Source organism: Fukomys damarensis, unplaced genomic scaffold, assembly GCF_012274545.1.
Source record: "Fukomys damarensis isolate Sample0158 unplaced genomic scaffold, DMR_v1.0_HiC HiC_scaffold_9, whole genome shotgun sequence".
In the NCBI taxonomy this organism is placed as follows: domain Eukaryota; kingdom Metazoa; phylum Chordata; class Mammalia; order Rodentia; family Bathyergidae; genus Fukomys; species Fukomys damarensis.
This window is the reverse complement of record NW_022900921.1, coordinates 2,800,836-2,821,220: the sequence shown is the minus strand read 5'-3', so window position 1 is coordinate 2,821,220 and position 20,385 is coordinate 2,800,836. Positions and strand designations below refer to the sequence as shown.

The following is a 20,385-nucleotide window of genomic DNA, read 5'->3' as shown; positions in this document are numbered from 1 at the left end:
GAACTCGCCCGTCGACCCCTGCGCCCGGCAAGCGCTGCGGAAGAAGCCGCCGGAGCGGACGCCTGAGGTAAGGCCGGCTGACCCTGGCGCGCGCCTTCAGTGCATCTGACGGCGTCCTCTTTCGGCCCGAAAACTGCGGCTTTGGTACCTGCCAGCGCCTAGCACCTGCTGCCGGGTATTTTCTCGGCGTTCTCTGGCCCCGACCCCAGCCCTGGGCGCGGGCGGGTCGGCGACCGCCTTTCCTGCCGGCCTCTGTCTTCCCCGCACACCCTCCTCGCCCGGGACTTCCTTGTGTCTACGCTGGGGAAGCACCATTTCTAAATACTGTGGTATTTTCCGAGTTGAGTAAAATGTGGGTTGGGGAGTGAATTTGCCATTTATTCAGGTAGACTGAAAAACGAGATAAAAATTGTAAGTGAACTGTAACCGCCGTGCGGTTATGAGATAACCTTACCCTGTGTGTTGCGTCCCGGAAATATTGTACAGTTACCCAACAAAAGTTAAGCTTTTCAAAGTCCATTTAAAATTTTGCATCCAGTCAGATGATAAATTCTGTGGTGGATGATGCATGTTTAAAGATCACTTCTGTGGGTACTTTTTCGGACGGTGGGAAAATTTTACAGTATTTTTTTCTTGGATGGAAAATCTGCTCTTTCAGGTTAGCAGTAATGCATTAGCTGGAAAAATTTTCATTTGACCTGAGGGTTAGTTTTCAGGCTAATAACAAAAATCTTCTAGTCTTGCATATCGTTACAGAGTAGTTAGATTTTTTTGAAAGGCTTTCCTTGGAGAACTTGCGGTAATTAGTGATACCTGTGCTAAACCAAAACCCAACAACATGAATGGATTTTCTTTTCTAACGTTGCAATAATTTAAATATTTTAATTCTTGCTAAAAGTCACTTTTGACTTTTAGCTTATAGTGTTTTGCATAGTAAGTCTAAATAACATTGGTTTCGTCTTTGAGACAATATTATTCAAGACATTATTGAAGCTAGGATAAGTAAAACTGTTGTTGGAGATCCTTATCTTCGGGCAGAAGCAAAGCAGATTTTAATACTTTCTAAAGTCCTTTTCTTGCATTTATGATTTCATGAATCTTAATTTTCCTTTGGTGAGTATTGAAATTGTTAACTAAGTGAAAGCAGTCACTTTGAACAGTTGACTTTTTCCATAGTTTTGATATCATTAAGAAGTGTTGTATAAGAATTACAATATATAATGTAGATTTTATGTTCAAAAATCAATTTTTTTAATTTTTGAGGCGGGGTCTCGTTATTGCAGTTCTGGCTGGCCTTTGAACTCACTGTGTACCCCAAGCTGGTTTAGAATTCGCAGTGATCCTCTTGCCCCAGCCTCTTGAGTGCTGGGATTACAAGCTTATTACTTTTGATAAATTCATATTTTAATGGGAAAATCCTCTTTAATAGTAGACTTACCTATTTTGGAATTGGTTGTTTTTGAGCTTAAGAAAATTTCTGAACTGTTCTTGAAGTTTCATGTTTGCTAGTGTGTGGAAAAATAATGTGTTACATACTTTATCTTGTGTTACTGGCAGGGCAGCATTGTTCAAGGGATTGCTAAATTGCCTGTAGTTCATAGAATAGAGCACTGACATTTACCAGTATAACACTTTAACTGCTTGATTCGTTGTCAGTGATTTTGAATGGGTGTAGTATTGTTCAGGTTACAAACCTATGAATAAGGAAGTGGTAACCTGCGTCCTGGTGATTTTTTTTTTAAGGTTTTTGGTTTTTTTGGTGTGATGATTTATTTTGATGTATAATTTCTTTTCTTTTTTTTTTGTTTTTTGGTGCTGTGGGGGTTTGAACTCATGACCTTGCACTTGCATGGCAGGTGGTGTTTGATGTATAATTTGATGAAAAAATTTTTTTATTTGATGAAATTTTTACACTTAAGTTTTCAGAAGGTCCTATGCTTTTAGTGGACTCCTAAGGGGTCTTTTATAAATACATTAATTCAGTAATTATTTATTGAGAGCCTACCTGTTCAAGGTACTGTTTTGTGCAGAAGGGAAGTATGTGAGTAAAACAATATGGTCCTAATGGCTCTTACATTCTAAGAGTTCCATGGTTCTTACATGGAGCAAGGCAGGGAGAAGCAAATGATAAGTATAATAAACAGTTTACATAATTCATTAGCTAGTAATTGCTATGGGGGGGAAGAGCAGGATGAGAGGAATTGGAAACAAGGAGCAAAACCTGTTTTAGTTTAAACATGCAGCTCCTATTGTCCTAGTTGAGTTGACTTTTGATTAAAGATACACACCTGGTAGACTTAGGTATAGAGTTATATATGAGGAAAGCTTTTTAAGCAGAGGGAACAGTAATTGCACAGACCCTATGATGAGAACATGTCTTGATACATTCCTGGAATAGTGAGAAACTCTTGGGTGATTAGAGAGTAGTGAATCAGGGTGAGAGTAGTAAGAAATTAAGTCAGAGAGGAAATAATGGTGATGTAGGTTAGGATATACTCTGTAGAATTTTCTAAGTCATTAGAAGTTCTTTGACTTATTTTTAGAGTAAAGGGGTGGGGTTTTAAAATACAGGAATGAAAATATCTTTCTTATCTTCAAGAAAAGAGTCTCCAGGCTGCTGTGTAGAGAGTAAATTGATGGAGAACAGGGGTAGAGGAAATGAGAGACTGTTGCATTAAATCATATGAGGCTCTCTTAACTCAAACTGAAGCGTTACTAATGAGAACTTAATTTTTGGAAATATTTTGATTTGCTTTGATGTGGCTGTGAGTGAAAGAGAAGAATCAAGCATAATTTCAAGGTTTTTTGCCTAAATAATTGGAGTGTTTTTCAAGAAGTTGGAGATCGCATCAAAGAGATGGGGAAAGAAGCTGGAGATCTAGCTCAGTAGTAGAGCACTTGCCTAGCATTCATGCGGCCCTGGAGTTTATGCTGTGACTTTTAATTCTGATGTATCAGCTTTAGATTAGGAAATACCTAGCAGGGCTGGCGATTTGGCTCAGTGGTGCCTGCCTGCCTGCCTGCCTGCCTGGGCAGGGGCCTGAGTTTGATCCCTGTTACCAAAAAAGCAAAACAAAACAAAACAAAAAAACAAAAAAACACCAAACCAAAAAATACCTAGCTGGATGTGGAATCAGAACTTCTGGCCCTTGGACTCAGGACTTCACAACAGTGAGCCCTAGTCCTCAGGCTTTCTGCCTTGAACCATGAGTTACACCATTGGCTTTGCTGGTTCTGATACCTGCTGGCTTTTGGATCAAGGTAGACTTCTGGCATTCTAGGATGCCAGTTTGTACCCTTAAGGTTCTCGGATTCTCAGCCACCATAATTATATGTGCTAGTTCTTCAGTAAATCTTTTTCATAAGCCTGTATCTAATTCTTACTGGCTTTGTCTCTGGAGAACCCTAACAGGTTTTGTACTGAGTAAGCCAGATATCATTCCTTCTTACCAAGTTTCTTACAACACGGTGGAAGAAATCTGAAATAGTTCCCTTGCAAAAAGGCTGTGATAACTTAAATATTCTTGGGATACTTAATAGTGAAAGATAAAAGTTTAAAAGCTAATATTATTGGTGGTTTTCACAGAAAATCATTTAATTGCAGCAATCAAGCAATAACCAGACTTTTGAATGGATGACATATACCTATAGACCAAAACTGTGGTGTCTTTAGGAATCTCCTATTAAACTACTGATTTTTATAATCAATAGAAATCACCATAGAGCATCGTGCTTACTTTCAAAAATTGCCCCCCAACCCCAGTCAGGGATCTTGCACTTGTGAAGCAGGTACAACACCACTGAGCTAAATCTCCTGCCCTAAAAACTGCCCTTTGTCAGTGAATAAAACCAATTTGACCATCTCAGTCACTTTCTGAATCAAAGACCTTGAAGATAAACAAGTAGAGGTTCTTCCAGTTTTATATAAAACATACCAAATGTTGAATTTGCCTTAGGGATTTGACTGTTGAAGAAGGTACAATTCTTATATTTACCACTAGCATGGAAAAAATTAGTGCATGCCTTACTTTGGCTAATGGATGGCACTTAATATTTTTTTAATCAAATACAGTACGTACAGTTTATGATCTTGATGGAGGTAAAGATTCTAGGATTTATCTGCTTTATGTATTGATGAGTGGAAGAAATGAAGCAATTTTTAAAGGTTCATTTGAAGACTTAGTAAACATTATTGAAGAAAGTGAGTTTCCATTGAATTCTCAAACCACATTGTGTGATTTGGAATTAAATGTGATTAAGACTTCTAAAAGTGAATTTGAAGATATTCCCAGTAAAGTTTGTTTTTTATTCAGCCCAGTGCATTTGACAGAAAATACAAATGAGTATATTGATCATGCAAAACAGAAGTGACGCAAACTTTGATTTAAATATGTGTCAGTTTTCTGTATTGGCTTTCCTTTCAGCTGTTGAAATCCTAGGAGCTTTCATTGTATAATGGTTGTATTTGCCCAGAGAAGCCAACACATCTACCAAGTGGGTTGAAAATAATTATGTGCAAAGAAGGATAAGAAGATATGCAAAATGTTGTTACTGTTCAGTCAGCCCACCAGTATTGTTTGCACCAGCTTGTGCTCTCTATATATATGAGTGTGTGCAAATTGGAAATTTTTTTTTTTTTTTTTAAGACAGGATCTCACTATGTAGTGCTGGCTGGCTTTGAATTCACAGTGAACCTTCTGCTTTGGCTTTCCAAGTGCTGGGATTACAGATGTGTGCACCACACCTGGCTCAGAATGGATTTCTGTGTACCATAGTAACATAGAGAATAATCAGCTTTATTGATGAGAATTAATAGAAAAATGTAAATAAATGTCTTTTAAACAGCAACAACTATTCCCTTCTTTCCTGATATGGAATTAATATGAGAAAATGAAAAAAAGGAAACAAAGTCTTTGTAGATAGGGAGGGCTGGAGGGGTTGAAGGGAGGGCAGGGAATGGGGAAAAAATAAGCAACAAGATGGATTATGTAACGGTGTAAGTTTCCAATGATGAATGTCATATATTGTGTACTTTTTTTTGTTTTGTTTTGTTTTTTGTTTGTTTTTTGAGACAGGTTCTCACTATGTAGTTGAGACTGACCTGGAACTCACTATATAGCCCAGACTGGTCTTGAACTCACAATGATCCTCCTGCCTCAGCCTCCCAAGTGCTGGGATTACAAGCATGCACCACCATTCCCGGCTTCATATATTGTATACCTTAAATGTACCAATAAAATTAATTCAAAAAACCCAAAACAGTAACCACAAAGAAGAATGCCTAGTAGATTAGTAAAGCATGCATGCCCTGGGCTGTCTCTGGTCAGTCATGGTGTTGTGACCCTTGGTACTATTGGGGTGCGGTCCCTTCTCTGGGTTCTCTCTGTCACTGTTACCTTTTCTGCTTCTTGGATGCCATAAACTGAGTATCTTTGCTCCAGCCCTCTGCCGTGATGTTTCTGCCTTGGAGCCATCCAATCCTAAATTGAATCCCTTGAAGTATGAGCCAAATTAAAACTCTCCTCCTTTAAATTGTGAATGTTGGATAGTGTGTCCCAGCAGTGGGAAAGTTGACGAATACAGATCCCAAACGCCACCAAAAACTAAGAGAAATGGAGAAATTTGCAAAAGGAGTAGATTTTATAGGGAAAGATCAGATATCAATTTTGAACATAACAAGCTTGAAATGTTTACTAAGAATGTTAAGTTAAGGGGCTGGGGGTTTAGCTCAGTGGTGCTGCTGCTTACCTCACAAGCACACACACACACACACACACACACACACACACAAAAGAATGTTAAGTATGTATTGGCATATATAAATCTCTTTCTAAGAAAGTCAGTGCTAGAGATTGTAATTTTATAGTCATCAAATTATATATACTGTTTTTTTATTTTTTAGTTTTTTGTACCAGGGATTGAACTTGGGTCCTGGAGCTTGCAAGGCAGGCGGCGTCATCACTGAGCTAAATCCCTAGCCCTATAGATACTATTTAAAGTGAGACTAGATAAAATTACCAAGACAGACAGTATACCCTAAGAAAGGAGCAAAGGCAGTGGCTTCCCTGAGAAACTCATCACTGTAAGATTGTGGGAGAAGAGCAAAAACCACCAAAGGAGTTGAAGCAGTGAAGTCATAACCTGGAAGTTGGTTTGATAAAGTACAATAGAAGAGATAAAATTCATTGATCAAACTTAATTTACGTAGCTTATTTTTCCTGAGTACCTACTGGTTTTAAAGCATTATGGAAAATACCATATACAAATGAACAAGAATCCGTACTTTAGAACTTTGTAGTAATCCTAGCAAGCAAGACACTGACTGTGGACACATGTTGTAAAGTGCACCATTTAGATATCTTTCTAACAGTTTTTACTTTTTTAGTCATCTTGCTTACTGTGTGGACCTTTCACAGCACATTGTTTTTCCTGAGGTAGTCCTATGATCTCCTTTTCCACTCTGTAAAGATTTCATTTTGGAAAATTTTGGATTTAAATATTCTGGAAAGTAAAGAATTCTTTTTTTTTTTTTTTTTTTTTTTTTTTTTAAAACAAAGCTCGCCCACATCGTTGTGTATGAAACAAGGGCTCACCATATGGTTGAGTGACCTGGAACTCACTATGTAGCCCAGGCTGGTCTCAAACTCACAGGGATCCTTCTGCCTCAGCCTCCCGAGTGCTGGGATTACAGGCGTGCACCACCATGCCTGGCTGGGTAGTAAAGAGTTCTAAACTAAACAAAACCTGTTAAAGCGAGCCAGATTCATGCTCTATTCCCAGCACCCTGCAGGCTGAGGCAGGAGGATCACTTGAGAGTTCAAGGTCAGCCTGTGGAACATGAGACTTTGACTTAAAATTTTTTTGAACAAAAGTTGTTAAAGTACTCATTTGAGTTCTTGTACCAAAATTACTTAAACCACAGTTAAAATTAAGACTTTGAGCTTGGCTATTTTTCAACTCGGTCCATATTCAGTACTCTTCTTTCTCTAAAACTTGATTTTTACTTCAGAGCTAACTTGGATTTATTTTATGATTATTTCCCTCTTTGCGTTTAATACAGTGCTTTTGTTCTGTATCTTTTTTTTTTTTAGGGTTCTGTTTTGTTTTTTTCTTTGTTTTTTTGTTTTGCAGAACCAGGGATCAAACTCAGGACTTTGCACTTGACAGGAAGATGTGGTACCCTTGAGCTACATCCCCGGCCCTGGGTTTTTTGTTTTTTTGTACCAGGGATCTAACTCAGGTCCTTTGTACTTGCGGTGCAGGCTGTGGAAGCACTGAGTGAAATCCCTGGGCCTTTTTTTTTTTTTTTTTTTAATGAGACAGGGTCTCCCTGTGTAATTCAGGCTGGCCTTAAACTCACTATGTGGTCTAGGATGGCCTTGATCTTTCAAGGATCTTCCTGCCTCAGTCTCCTGAATGCTGGGATTATAGGCATGTTCCGCCATGCCCAGCTTAACACCATGCATCATACATGTTAAAACATCAACTAAATATGTTAACCAAAAATTGGAAATCTATTTTAGAAAGTATTAGTTCCTTAGAACTGCTGATTTTGTGTATCTTGGACATACTCAGCATCTTCACTATAGTTAGTTATTAGGCTGCTACCTGCAATCACTATGTATTCTAACCTACCCCCTTTCTGTTCTTCAGGTTCATATATCTAACCATCAAATTGTCTTCCAGATTCTTCAAACATCTGTCTTAAATTGAAGTTGTCATTACTTTCCCATCTTAATATGCTATTAATATTGTTGATATGCTGGCCTAGTTGCTCTTGTAAAAAGCTTTGTTTTTACTCTTGATTCCTCCTGGTATCTTTCTCTTTGTATCCAACTGGCACATATCCTTTATTGATAACATTATTAATACAAAGGTATAGTTAGGGTTTTGGGACTGCAAAGTGTGGAAAGGAAAAACAACTTGGAGGAAATTTGAATTTCATCTTACCTGTCATCATGATAGATGGCTGGATGATCTACAAAAGGGAAATCATTCCAGGTAGACAGCTGCAGGAGCCAAATCGTGGAAGTGACAAGCTAGGCACATTTGTTGGCCAAGAGAGCAATCTGTGTTTTATTGCATGCATTCCTGATGGGGATGAGGTTGCCTCCAAAATGACAAATTGTTTTTTTAGGGGGAGTGAAAAAAATCATAAATACAGTGTGTGACCTCCAAAACTCAAGCCTATCTGACAGAATGTTACTCTTTAGTATTAATTGAATGTGAGTGGCAGGAAAAAAAGTCTGGAAGTTTTTTTTGAAAGGAATGATAGTCATAAAAAGGTTGTAAGACTTTGATCTCTGTGGGATGTTTTGGGCTGATAGTAAAAGGACTTGAATGTTAAAATGATCAAGCTGAATGTAGTAGCAGAGTTGTATCATTTCAGGGATTTTGGCTTCATCTTGTAAGTAAAGGATAACCACTGGAGGGTTAAAGCTTGGAAATAGGGTTAGTAACTCAGTGCTAGGATGTTTTCCTAGCATGGATTCAGTTCCCAGCATCACTAAATAAAAATCTTGCAAATAAGATGCATTTTCATGGTGATTACTCTCTGAGTGTGGGAAGATGGATTTCAGAGTAGAAGGAAGCATGCTAGAGGCAGAAAGCTTATTATAAGTACTGTAAGTAAATAAAATAGGACAAACATAAAACATTTTGTCCTAACCGGTACATTTTCCACTTGAAAGCAAAACTATTAATGATTGTATGACAATATTAGGGAATCCAGGAGCTATAGTTTTGGTTAAAGGAGGAGATACAGTAGTTCGTGTGTGAGATAAGATTCTGGACGCAGTGCTGGCAGCAGCAGATGGGATAGTGAGATAAAGAGATAAATAAGCCCGGTATGGTTAGTTGATTGGAGAGTATCTGTTTCCACCAGACTTTGACAATAAAACACAGAAGTAAAGCCCATATATTCTTAAGTAGTCAGATGAATTTTTACACTATTTAACTGTACAGACCGCAATATAGGATACAGATATACAGTATTACCATGACACAGCTATTACCAGTGCTTTAGAAAATTCCCTTTCTCCATTCTAGTCAGTACCCTTTCCCAAAGGAAGCTGCTTTTCTGCTTCTGTCATCATAGATCTGTTCTTTGTGCTTTTGAACTTCACTTGAGTGGAATTGTATATTTCTTTCAGCCAAGAGGCCTATGCAACTACTTTGGTGTTCTTTGCATTTTGCTTCTAGACTATTTTAAACCTTCTCTCTTGGAGCTTTCCTTGTTAATTTGCTTCTCCTTTATGTCTTGGCTCACTGTTTCACTTACCCTTTTGTTATATCTTCTTCATTCTATCCATAACTACTCTTGGAGTAACTGTGTCAATCCCAGATAGTGCAGTTAGTTGTCCAGGATGCATTGAAGTGGCACCAGGGATTGGATTGGGTGCAAGAGCAAAGCAGATTTTAGATGACTTCTAGATTTTTGATAAGAGTAATTTTATAGATAACAGTACATTATTAAGAGCCAGAGTGTGGAGGTGTTCTGTTTTGGAATGTATTTGACACCCCTTACAAGGGATACAGATAGAGATATTTAGTAAGCATTCAGCGCTTCAGGTCAAGCCACTCTGTGGGTCTGAATTATTCAGAGTCTGCAACATATGGATCATGCTTGGAATACCTAGGGTAAATACGCAGAATGAGAATAGGAAAGGGTCACGGACAGACCTTTTGTGTGGTCTAATATTAAAAGGATGGGTGGGGGGGATGAAAAATTTCTGATAGGAGTAGGAAGAGAACAGAAGAATATTGTTAAAGGAAGACATTTTCAGAAAGAAATCATGAATCACAAATGTGTAATTGTATGAAGAGTTAAAAGTGGGGACTGATAAACTCTTTGCATTGCTTCTGGGAGAATGATTTTACTAGACTGATTAATTGAGAAAGAACCTGAAGTTCATGCCTGTAGTTTCAGCACTCTGTGAAATTGAGGCAAGAGGATCTAAAGTTTGAGTCCAGCATAGGCAACTGAGTTTAGTAAGATCCTGTCTCAACAAAGGGCTAGGGTTGTAGCTCAGTGTGAAGGCCCTGCATTAAATCCTCAGTACTACTAAAAACCAAAACAAACAAAACTGATTGTGGTGCATTGAAGAGAGAATAAGAAACAAAATAAAGGCAGCAAAATGTACTATATGAGTTTGCCTGTAGTGGAAAGAGGAAATATATAAGATCCCCCATAGGGCCCGGGATTTAGCTCAGTGATGCTGCCGCCTGCTTTGCAAGTTTGAGGTCCCGAGTTTGATCCCAGGTACCAAGAATAAATAAATCCCCCATAATAATTTGTGGGGTACTGTATGTAGCCTTACCATCCTCCACCTTCAGACACAGATATATTTTATGTCTCACATTAACATTTTGGTTAGTGACAGACTGCCTATAGGACAGTGGTCCCATAAGATTGCATTGCCTGTTAGCTCCCTTTAAATATACTTTGCACTGTGACAAAATCCCTAATGATACATTTGTCAGAACATGCCCTTATTGTTATGTGATGCACTACTGTATTTGTAAAAACTCTAACACTGTTTCTGAACCCTAGTGTATGTGTGTTTCTCCCCTTGAATTACACCCATGCTTACCTTTAATCCCCATGCTTACCTACACTTCTTATATTAGAAACTTTGGTATTTGTAGAAAGCTCCACCAGTAGGTTCTGATACATACATGTGTGAGGAGCATTGTCCAGTGTGCCACATTATTTCCTGCTTCTATGCTTTGCAGAGGATGGGAACTATATATTATCAGGAATGAATTTTTTTATTTGAACAAGCCAACTTCAAATGTAGGGTCTGTTGGTAAAAATGAGTGATTGTGGGCAAGTCACCTAATGCCTCTAAAAACTAAATTTCTTTTCAGGATTTTTGTATGGACTAAATGAAATGATGTATTTGAAGTATTTAACAGTGTGCCCTCAAAATAACGTAAATGATACTCATATATATTAGCTTGCTGTTTGTTTCCTCTATCTGGAAAGCCATGCTCTAGCTTCACAAATTCAGACCCCTCGCTGAAATGTCATTCTGTGTTCAACTGCATAATTGTGCATTCTTCTTCCTTTTCCATTCTTCTGTGTTCCCAGGATACCACACACCTTCTCCTGTAGTGTTTCTGTGTTTGTTTGCTTGTTTGTTTGTTTATTTGTTTTTGGTACTGGAGATAGAACTCAGGACCTCAGGCTTGCCAGGCAAGTGCTAATCTAATGCCTCTGAGCTAAATCCCCAGCCCTCATAGTGCTTACTCTACTGCATTATAATTCCTGTAATGTTTTTCTTTTTGGCTGACTCTCCAAGGACAGTGCCTGAATCTTTATCTCCTGTTGTCTGTCACATAGTATTTGTAGAGTAAATGACTTTAAAAAGAGAAGCAATGTAGAACATGCTGCTGCTTTACTATTTTAGTAGTGATTTCTATTGATCTAATCATTGAAATGAGCGATAAAAAAAACTGATAAAATTTAGCCAAAACTGCAAAATTTGCTGTTTTTTCTTCCTAAAAGAGTAGTAAATTACAATTACCATAAATAAACTATTTTGCTTGGTAATTTTTGAGAAACACTTTAGTGGAGCAAAATTAGTTATGTCTTTGAGTAGAAACTTCTTTTTTATATGGCTTCAAAAAATTTAGAGGCAGGGCTGGGAATGTAGCCCAGTGGTATAGGAGTTGTTTAGCATGAACAAGGCCCCATGTTCAATCACCAATATCACACAAACAAACCAACCTTGCAGGAAACATCACAGATAAATACTAGTTTTTAATTTTTTTTTTATGACCATTTAAGTTTTTTGTTGGTCAGAAAGTTTATGCTCAGGTGTTAATATATAGTTGCCTACTCAAAATCACAAAGTTGTTTTTTTAATAGCTTATTTTTGTTAATACAAGTTGGAGCTAGGACTGAAAAATGTAAAATTTAGTAATCTTGTACTCCTTTATTCTGTTTGAGAATTTAGAATATGGTTTTTAACTGTACCCTTATAGTGTTTTTTTCCTCAATTGTCAAAAGAGTACCATTGTACTTGGAGTCATTTTTAAATGAGTCACTGTGCACATCCCTGAGGGCAGCAGAACAAAGATGCTGTTGTGTATGTCCACAGCAGACATACATTCACAGGGTTCCTTGGAAAGAAAAAGAACTTATTTGTGCTTCTGGGGCCCTTTGACCTTCATTTGTAAACCCAGCTAGATAGAAAGGTAATGTTAGATCTGGATAGGGACCTTTATTAGAGAACATATTTTCAGGCCTCATGTTTTACATGTATTGGAGATTTGAAAGAGGAGATAAACAATTAAAATTCAGCCTAATTAAGTACTGTGATAAGAGATAGAAAAAAAGAGGTAGATACATGTTTCCCAACTCTCATCTTTGTATTCCAAAGTTTTTAATTACTGAAACGTGGAAAGAATGGTAGCCTTTATTATATGTTTACTGTATATCCTTTACCCAGGCTAATATTGTGCCAAATTTACTCTGTCTCTTCTCCGATACATACTTTATTTAATCATTTGAAAGTACATACAAACACTTTACCTCTCTTCACTTATCTGCAAGATGTCTCTTGTTTTATTTCCAGACCAGAACCCAATCAAGGTACCTCCATTCGGTTGTTATATTTTCCTGTGTAGGGCGAGTGTGGTGCCTTTTTCCCCTTTCACGAACATGGCACTTTTAAAGAGTCTGACCAACTGTTTTACAGAATGTATCATAATCTGGATTCATGTGGTTATTTTCTCATTGTTTAGTTTAAATGATTTTTTGAGAAACTACATGGATGATCTCATTTACTTGTTTTGGTCACTTCCTGTTTTGGATACATATCGTTAGTTATTAGGGTTTCTTAACATTTGATCATTTACATCTTTTGTTGTAAAAGGTCAAGGTACTGTGCTGTAATTTACAAATGATCTTTAGGGTTGTACTTGGAGGATATGTGAATGTCTTATTCAACATATTTCACCTAGTGGTTTTAGCATTTATTAATGATCCTTGCCTAAATTAACTATTACTTTGCTGTTACAAAGTGATAATTTGGTGATTCTGTAATCCTTCTACGTTTAAATTTTGTGTTGTTTTGTTTATGGTACTGGAGACTGAACCATGATACCTTCTGCTCCTTTTTTAAAAAATAGCAATGAATTAAAGGGATTAGTTTTTATATTTTAAAACCATTGTTATTCTTTCTGTTTCTGTTTTTGTTTTTGTTTGAGACAGGGTCTCACTGTGTAGCACAGGCTGGCCTTTTTTAGTATATGTGCTACTTTTCCTGTCTCCTCTTCTGCGCATTCTCTGCTCTAGTGAACCACCATTCTGCTCTCATCTTCCATGGGACCAACTTTTTTAGAATCTACATGTATGAGTGGGCTGGAAATTTATCTTAGTGGAACTGTGCATGCCTGGTCAGCTCAAGATCCAGAGTTCGATTTCCAGCATCCCCCCATCCACATGTATGAGATCATGTGGTGCTTATCTTTTGGTGCTAGGCTTCACTTAACATAGTTATATATAATAAGGTCTTTGTATTTTTCATTTCTGAGGGTTTTTTTGAAGCAAAACATTTATTGGTATAGTTTAGTTATAAATAATGACAATATTCTCTCTTTTCCTTAGTCTTGCTAAGGGTTTATCTTATCTTTTCAAAGAACCAACTTTTTGTGTTACCTTTTAGTCTCCCATTTCATTTTTTTCTGTTTTGACATTTATTATTTCTTCTAATTCGGGGTTTGGTTTCTTGTTTTTCTGATTGATTGAGTTGCAGTGATTGCTTTATTTGAGATCTTTCTGCTTTTTTGGTGTGGGAATTGATTGCTATAAATGTCCCTTTTGGCGGGGGGGTACCAGGTATTGAACTGAGGTCCTTGTGCTTGCAAGGCAGGCAGCGGAACCACTGAGCCAAATTCCTGGCCCCATTCCTGCTTTTGTTTTATCCTGTGGTTTTGATATGTTGTGTCTCTGTTTTTAAGAAAATTTTAAAATTACTTCTTGATTTCTTTCATGATTCATTGGTTCAAAAGTACGTTTGCAAAAGCCGATCTGAAAATAGAGTACCAAAACTAGAGTGCTTTTCCCACGTTGTTTGTAGCTTTCATAATTTTTCTTGTTATTCATTTCTAGTTTTATTACTTTGTGGTCAGAAAGATACTTGATATCATTTCTTTCTTTTTTTTTTTTTTTTAATTTGTTGAAATTTGTTTTGTCATCTGTCCTGGGTTCTGCCATGCAGAATGTTTGTGTGCTGATGAGAAAAATGTGTATTCAGTGCTGTTGGTTGGAATGATTTGTACATGTTTGTTAGGCCTTTGCAATTTAATTGTGTTTTATTGTTTCTTTCTAGATTATCTTTTCATTGCTGAAAGTGGAGTGTTAAAAGACATCAACTATTGTACCGTACTATGTCTCTCCCTTTTGATCTGTTAATACTTGGCTTTGAATATTTGGGTGCTGTGATACTACCTGCATTTAGAATTGTTATAACTTGCTGCTAATTTAACTGCTTTATCATTCTATAATGACCTTCTGTATCTCTTTTTACTGTTTTTGATTTAAAAGTCACAAGTCTCTGATACAAGGATGGATATTCATGCTTTCCTTTGGACTTCATTTGCATCCCTTCATTTTTAGTATGTATTTGTCCTTAGAGCTGAAGTGAGTTTCTTATAAGTGACATGTAGTTGGGTCTTATAAGTAAAATGTTGATTTTTGTTTTGTTTAAATCCATTCAAACACTCTGTATCTTTTTTTTTTTTTTTTTTGGTACTGGGGATTGAACTCTGAACCTTGTGCTTATGAGGCAGGCAGCAGAACCACTGAGCTAAATACCTGGCTGGCCCAAGCACCCTGTATCTTTTAACTGGAGAATTTAATCAGTTTCCATTCAAGGTCATTATTGAAAAGTAAGGTCTTACTACAGCCATATTTTAAAACTTGAGGGCTGGGGATTTAGTTCAGTGGTTCTGCCGCCAGACTCGGCAAGCACAAGGACCCAAGTTTGATCCCCAATACAAAAAACAAAAAAACAAAAAAACATGATTTCTAGTTTTGTTGCAGTTCCTTTTTCTCTCTTGCTGTCTTGATAGTCAAGTGATGTATTCTAGTAGTTTTAATTCCTTGTTATCTTTGGTTTGCCTAGTATAGATTTTTGCTTTTGGTTGCCGCAAAGTTTACAAGTGCTTTGATTATAACAAGCTATTTTGAAGTGATAGCAACCTCATATAACAATGAAGAGCTGATCCAAAAAACAGGAAAGAGAGGGTAGCTTTTTAGTCTTTATTATAAAGTTATTAATATTAGAGCATTCTGAATTTGCCTCTATAATTACTCTTACCTGTGAGTTTTATACTTTTTTCATGTTTTCGTAATCAATGTCTCTTTCAATTTGAATATCTTCCTTTAGCATTCCTTGTAAGACAGGTCTGATGGAGATAAAGCCTCTCAGATTTTGTCTGGAAATGTTTTTGTCTCGCCTTCATTTCTAGAGAATATTTTCGCTGAGTGTGTGATTTGGGTGTTTTGACTCTGTTTCTATGAAAATCATGCCACTCTCTCCTGACTATAAGGTTTTTTTCTCATAGTTTGCTATCAGGCAAATTAGAACACTACATGTTAGAATGCTGCATGTTGTTGTTTTCTCTAGCAGCCTTGAAAATTATTTCCTTTAAATTGAGAATATATGTTTTGTATGTGAGAGCTTGATTGTAAGATGTCTTGAGGTATTCTTGGTTGAGTTAAATCAGACTGGTGACCTTTTTAACCTTCCTATGCTTGAATATGGATCTTAAATTTTAGAAGTTTTCTCTTACTCCTTTGAATAAGCTTTCTACTCCTTTGTCAATCTCAAGTTCTTATGCCCCAGTAACCTGAATATTTGCTCTTTTAATACTGTCCCAAAGTTTCTATAAGGCTTAGTTCCTTAATTCTTTTAAAATTTTTTCTCTTTCAATTGTTATTTTCAGAAGGCACCTCTCCCCCACTACTGCCTATTTTCTGGAGCTTAAGCCCAGGGTCTCATAGATGGTAGGCAAGCACTGTACCAATAAGACATATCCTCGGCCCTTTTTAATTTTTATTTTGAGAAGGATCTTGCTAACTTGCCAAGGTTGGCCTTGAATTTGCAGGCCTTCTGCTTTAACCTCCTAAGTAGCTAGGATTACAGGTATATACCATGATGCCCAGCTAGAATAGTCTGTCTTTAATTAAGCTCACTAATTTTCTTTCTTTCTTTTAATCTACTATTGATATTTCTGTCATGTTCTTAATTTTGCTGTATTTTTTTTTTTTAGCTGAAGGATTTCTTCCATTTGTTTAAGTTTCTCTGAATATTGAAATATTTTTCTGTGTTTTCTTCAAGCTGATTTGGTTTCCTTTGAAAAACTGCTTTAGAGTTCAGAATGTACTTAAGTGGTAGAGTGTTTGTCTAACATACATGAAGCCCTAAGGTTCAGTCCCCAACACCAAAACCACAAAAACAAAAAAGATTTTAAGTTTTCTTTCAGTGGTTTTCCATTCTCATTACTATCTGGTCAGGCTTCTAGTGCAGCATTGTCTGAATATTGAAAGATTAAGTATTCCAGTCTTCCTAATCTATATTTTTGCTTATCTTTCCAGAAATTCTAAGCAGGTCACTTATTTTCTCTAAGCCTGTAGTGATTTCCACTATTACAGCACTGGATGGAACCCAGGCTCATATTTACTTGGAGTCTATTAGTCTGTTGTCACCAGCACAGCTTTGGTATGTTAGCTTTGTTTCAATACTAGAGGGCCGTTCAAGCCCAGGTTTCACCCAGATAGAATGTTGGTGCGTTTGTTCAGAAAGAATCCTGAGAATACCTAGAGAGATTAGTCTGTTCCCCCCTAAAGCCTCTCTCAGGGGCTGGGCTAAACCCAGATACTTTGCACATAGATCCAAGTCCTTTCCTGGAGTGTGTGGTCTACCGGTGTAGGATACTCCCTGGCTCTGGTCAGTTGGCATGGATGGACTAGCCTCAGGCTAGTCATACCTTTGGCCACTAGTGTCACCACACTTGGTAACACTCTGAGACCGCAGCCTGCCAAAACCAACACAGCATACTGGGGTAAGATCAAGGGCCACACTGCTGTGGGCTTCCTGTTACTGAGGTGGATTCTTGGTCCAACCAGCCACAGGAGAGCCTAGCTGGAATGGAAATCTGATAGGGCCATGTGTTCTCAGCCCTAAAGCTGTTCCAAAGGCTTCATCTACAGGCAGGCATCTGGGAATAGAGGCCAGTAGGATCTGGCCAATATTAGCTTTCACTAGCCCAGTGCTAAGTTCCAGGGCAAAGTCTTATACTTGTTGCTCTTTCCTTGTCTAGTGAATGGTGTCTAGATGCCTAAGATTGAGGGAGGTAGTATTGAAGAAGTCAATACCTTGGCAGTCCAGGCTAGTGCTAAGCCTTGTTACACCTGATCTCATAGCTTCAAAGGGCCTGCACAGTCTTGATTTTACTGAGTCCAAAACCGCAGCTTCCAGTGATGCTGTCCAAAAATATGAGTCCTTTTCACTGGAGCAGTTGTAGAGTCCCGTCTGTGAGCTGTGCGTGGTTGGTGGATTGGTGGTGGCGATAGTCGTTGGCCCCCAAAGCTGATGCCAGGCTGGATTACACCTTAGTTGCAAAACTCTAGGGACCTGCACTGTCTGAAGAAGGAGGCAGGTGTGCCCTAGGCCCAGGGCAAGGCTGGAGAAATGAGGCAGGCTAACACTTGAGTGTATCCCACCTGTGTACAAGTCTCCATCTGATTGTTAGGGTCTATCTAGAGTCTTTGTGAACTCTGGCCCCCTGTATTGAGGAAGCTTTACCATAAGTCAGGCATTGAGATCCATAGCAAAGTCCTGTGCTAGCTTTCATGCCCTGCTCTCCAGCAGGTGGAGTCTGGTTCACTTTCCTGCTGGCCCTTGGAGATATCCTGAAAGCTGTAGTCCTGAAATCCTAATTCCTGTTGGGGGAGGGAGGTATGTAACAGAGTAGAGGACGGGGAGGTGGTGGGTGGCTTTGGCAGAGTACTTGGCCTTGTGTGTGTGAGGTTCCAGGTTCCATCCTGCCCCCCCACACACAAACAAGGTAGCTGAATTCAGACGGGTGAGAAGGTTTTTTGTTAGAAGATTAAAGCATTTTCCATTCTATTCATTATCTACCCCTTACACATAGCACCATGTATGCGTTTAAAAAATGCTCCATCCGGGACTAAAAAGATTTCAGGGTTTGTGACCTGAACCAAAGACAATTGTTGATACAAATAGAGGTCCTCTGCTGTTACAAAATGTATTAATACCACTATTCTTGGTTAGAGATTTGATTGTTGAAGAAATTAAACTTGTAATATTCACCCATCAACGTAGCTAGGGCTTGCTTCACTTTGGCTGATTGGACTTTCAAAACTGTCCCTACTATTTTTTTTATCACATACTTATAATTTATACCCCTATTGCAGCTGAATATGCTAGAATTTATAAAAAAAAGTAAATACTTTGTAAGCACTTATTTGAAAGTTTTGGTAGGCTTTACAGAAGAAGAAAATAGATACTTGAATCCCCAAACTTTCATTAACAGACTTGGAATTATTAGATGCAGTCAAGGCTTGTAAAAGTTAATTTTGAAATGTTACGATAAAGACTTCTATTAAGCCAGTGCACTTATTGAAAATTTTGTATGAGTGGATTACCACATGATAAGTCAATGAAGAATACTTCAGTTTAAAAATTTATCCCATGACTGGGTGTAGTGGCACACGCTTGTAATCCTAATACTCTGGAAGGCTGATGTGGGAAACTTGCAAGTTCAAACTGGTGATCTGTATGAGTGCATCTGGACTGGATTTCTGCTTACCCAAAACAGTGTAGAAACGTGGCACAGATGGTGGGAAAATCTAATAGGTAATGCACATGTCCAGTGCTTTGAATCATAGAAGAATTTCAGAATGACCGCTGCTATATAGAAAGTGAATGTGAAAGTATTCTGAAAAGTTATGCCCTAAAGCAAGCAGGTACTCCACTGCGGTATAAGACTTCACAGTATGGTGGTTATGAAAGTCAGAGTCTTATGCAGTTATCCATAATCAGTCCCTTTAGTACACATTTTCACATTTTCTTTTTAATTTTTTACTTTACAGTTTTTTTCTATTTTAAATTTTCAGCAGTATTTTTTAATAACTTGCTTTTCTATGCATTTAATGTTTACATCATTTCTGGTACTGAATTGTGTAAAGAGTTTTAGAGAGTTCTAATTTGATTTCACATGTGTGCAAGTTTGGCTTAATGAAAGTGTCTTAGTATCACATTGACTTTTTTTTTTTTTGGTACCAGGGATCAAACTCGGGTCCTTGGGCTTGTGAAGCAGGCAGTGGAACCACTGAGCTAAGTCCCCAACCTTACATTAACATTTGTGTTAACATTGTGCATGTTTGTAAAGTCATTGCTACTTCCTCAGTAGGTGAAGAAAAGTTCTTTTTGTAGATCTGCTCTTGTTTTTTTGTGGGGGTGGTTTATTTGTTTTAGATAGGGTCTTGCTTTGTAGTTTAGTCTGGCTTTGAATTCACTCTGTAACCTAGGGTCTCCTTGAACTCGTGGTAGTCTTACTGCCTCAGTCTTCCAAGTGCTGGGATTACAGTGTGTGCCACTATGCCTGGCTAGATCTGTGCTTGTGAAAGATAAAATGCTTGAAATCTTGGATCTGAGCATCTGCTTATGTGCTGATGACCATCATGGTTTTTGATTGACCATGTCATGAGATTTAGGTTGTCTGTCATGGTCTTTCCAGATATCTGCAGTTATAAACTTGGTACATACAATTTATTACCATAGTGATAAACATTTATACAATTTACTTTTTTTTATGAATATGGCTCATCTCATAACTTATACCCATTGTGTGCAACTGTTGTTAGTACAGGTGAATATTTTTACAAAAATATGTATGCCACTGTTGCCTACTTTTTTGTGGAAAGTAGTCTGTGGCGTGTTCTGGTATTTCGTTATTTTTTGTTTTGTTTTGCAGTACTGGGGATTTAACCCAGGACCTTCCCCCTGAGGTACATGCTCATTCCCCCAGTACACACACTTTCACCCTGTTAAGTTGCCCAGGCTGGGCTTGGGTTTGTGGTCTTCTTGCCTTAGCTTACCAGATTGATGTTGATTATGTTTTTATTTTTATTTCTCAAATATTTTTATTTATTTTTCTCAAATATTTTTATTTCTCTCTTCTAAGAATGTAAACATTTAAAGAATTTTTAAAATTTCTCTCTCTTTTTTTTTTTTTAAGACAGGGTCTCACTGTGTAGTTCAGGTTGGCCTTAAACTCGCTGTGTAGCTCATGCTGGCTTTTTTTTTTTTTTTTTTTTTTTTTTTTTTTTTTTTTTGTATTTTTTTG

General features: G+C 37.7%; 2 protein-coding genes across 10 annotated transcripts in view; one reads left to right on the top strand and one right to left on the bottom strand.

Moving 5' to 3' along the window:
• Window positions 1–315, bottom strand: part of LOC117285390 — a 2,541-nt gene extending 2,226 nt beyond the window's left edge. The window contains exon 1 of the mRNA XM_033761763.1: window positions 149–315. Within this exon, the coding sequence (XP_033617654.1) occupies window positions 149–315 (167 nt within the window). The remainder of the gene's footprint in view (window positions 1–148) is intronic.
• The window catches only part of Rapgef6 (Rap guanine nucleotide exchange factor 6), a 206,915-nt gene continuing 186,536 nt past the window's right edge, over window positions 7–20,385 (top strand). For all 9 annotated transcript variants that reach the window (XM_033761547.1, XM_033761546.1, XM_033761552.1 and 6 more), the window contains exon 1: window positions 7–67. The gene's annotated coding sequence lies outside the window, so the exon portion shown is untranslated. The remainder of the gene's footprint in view (window positions 68–20,385) is intronic.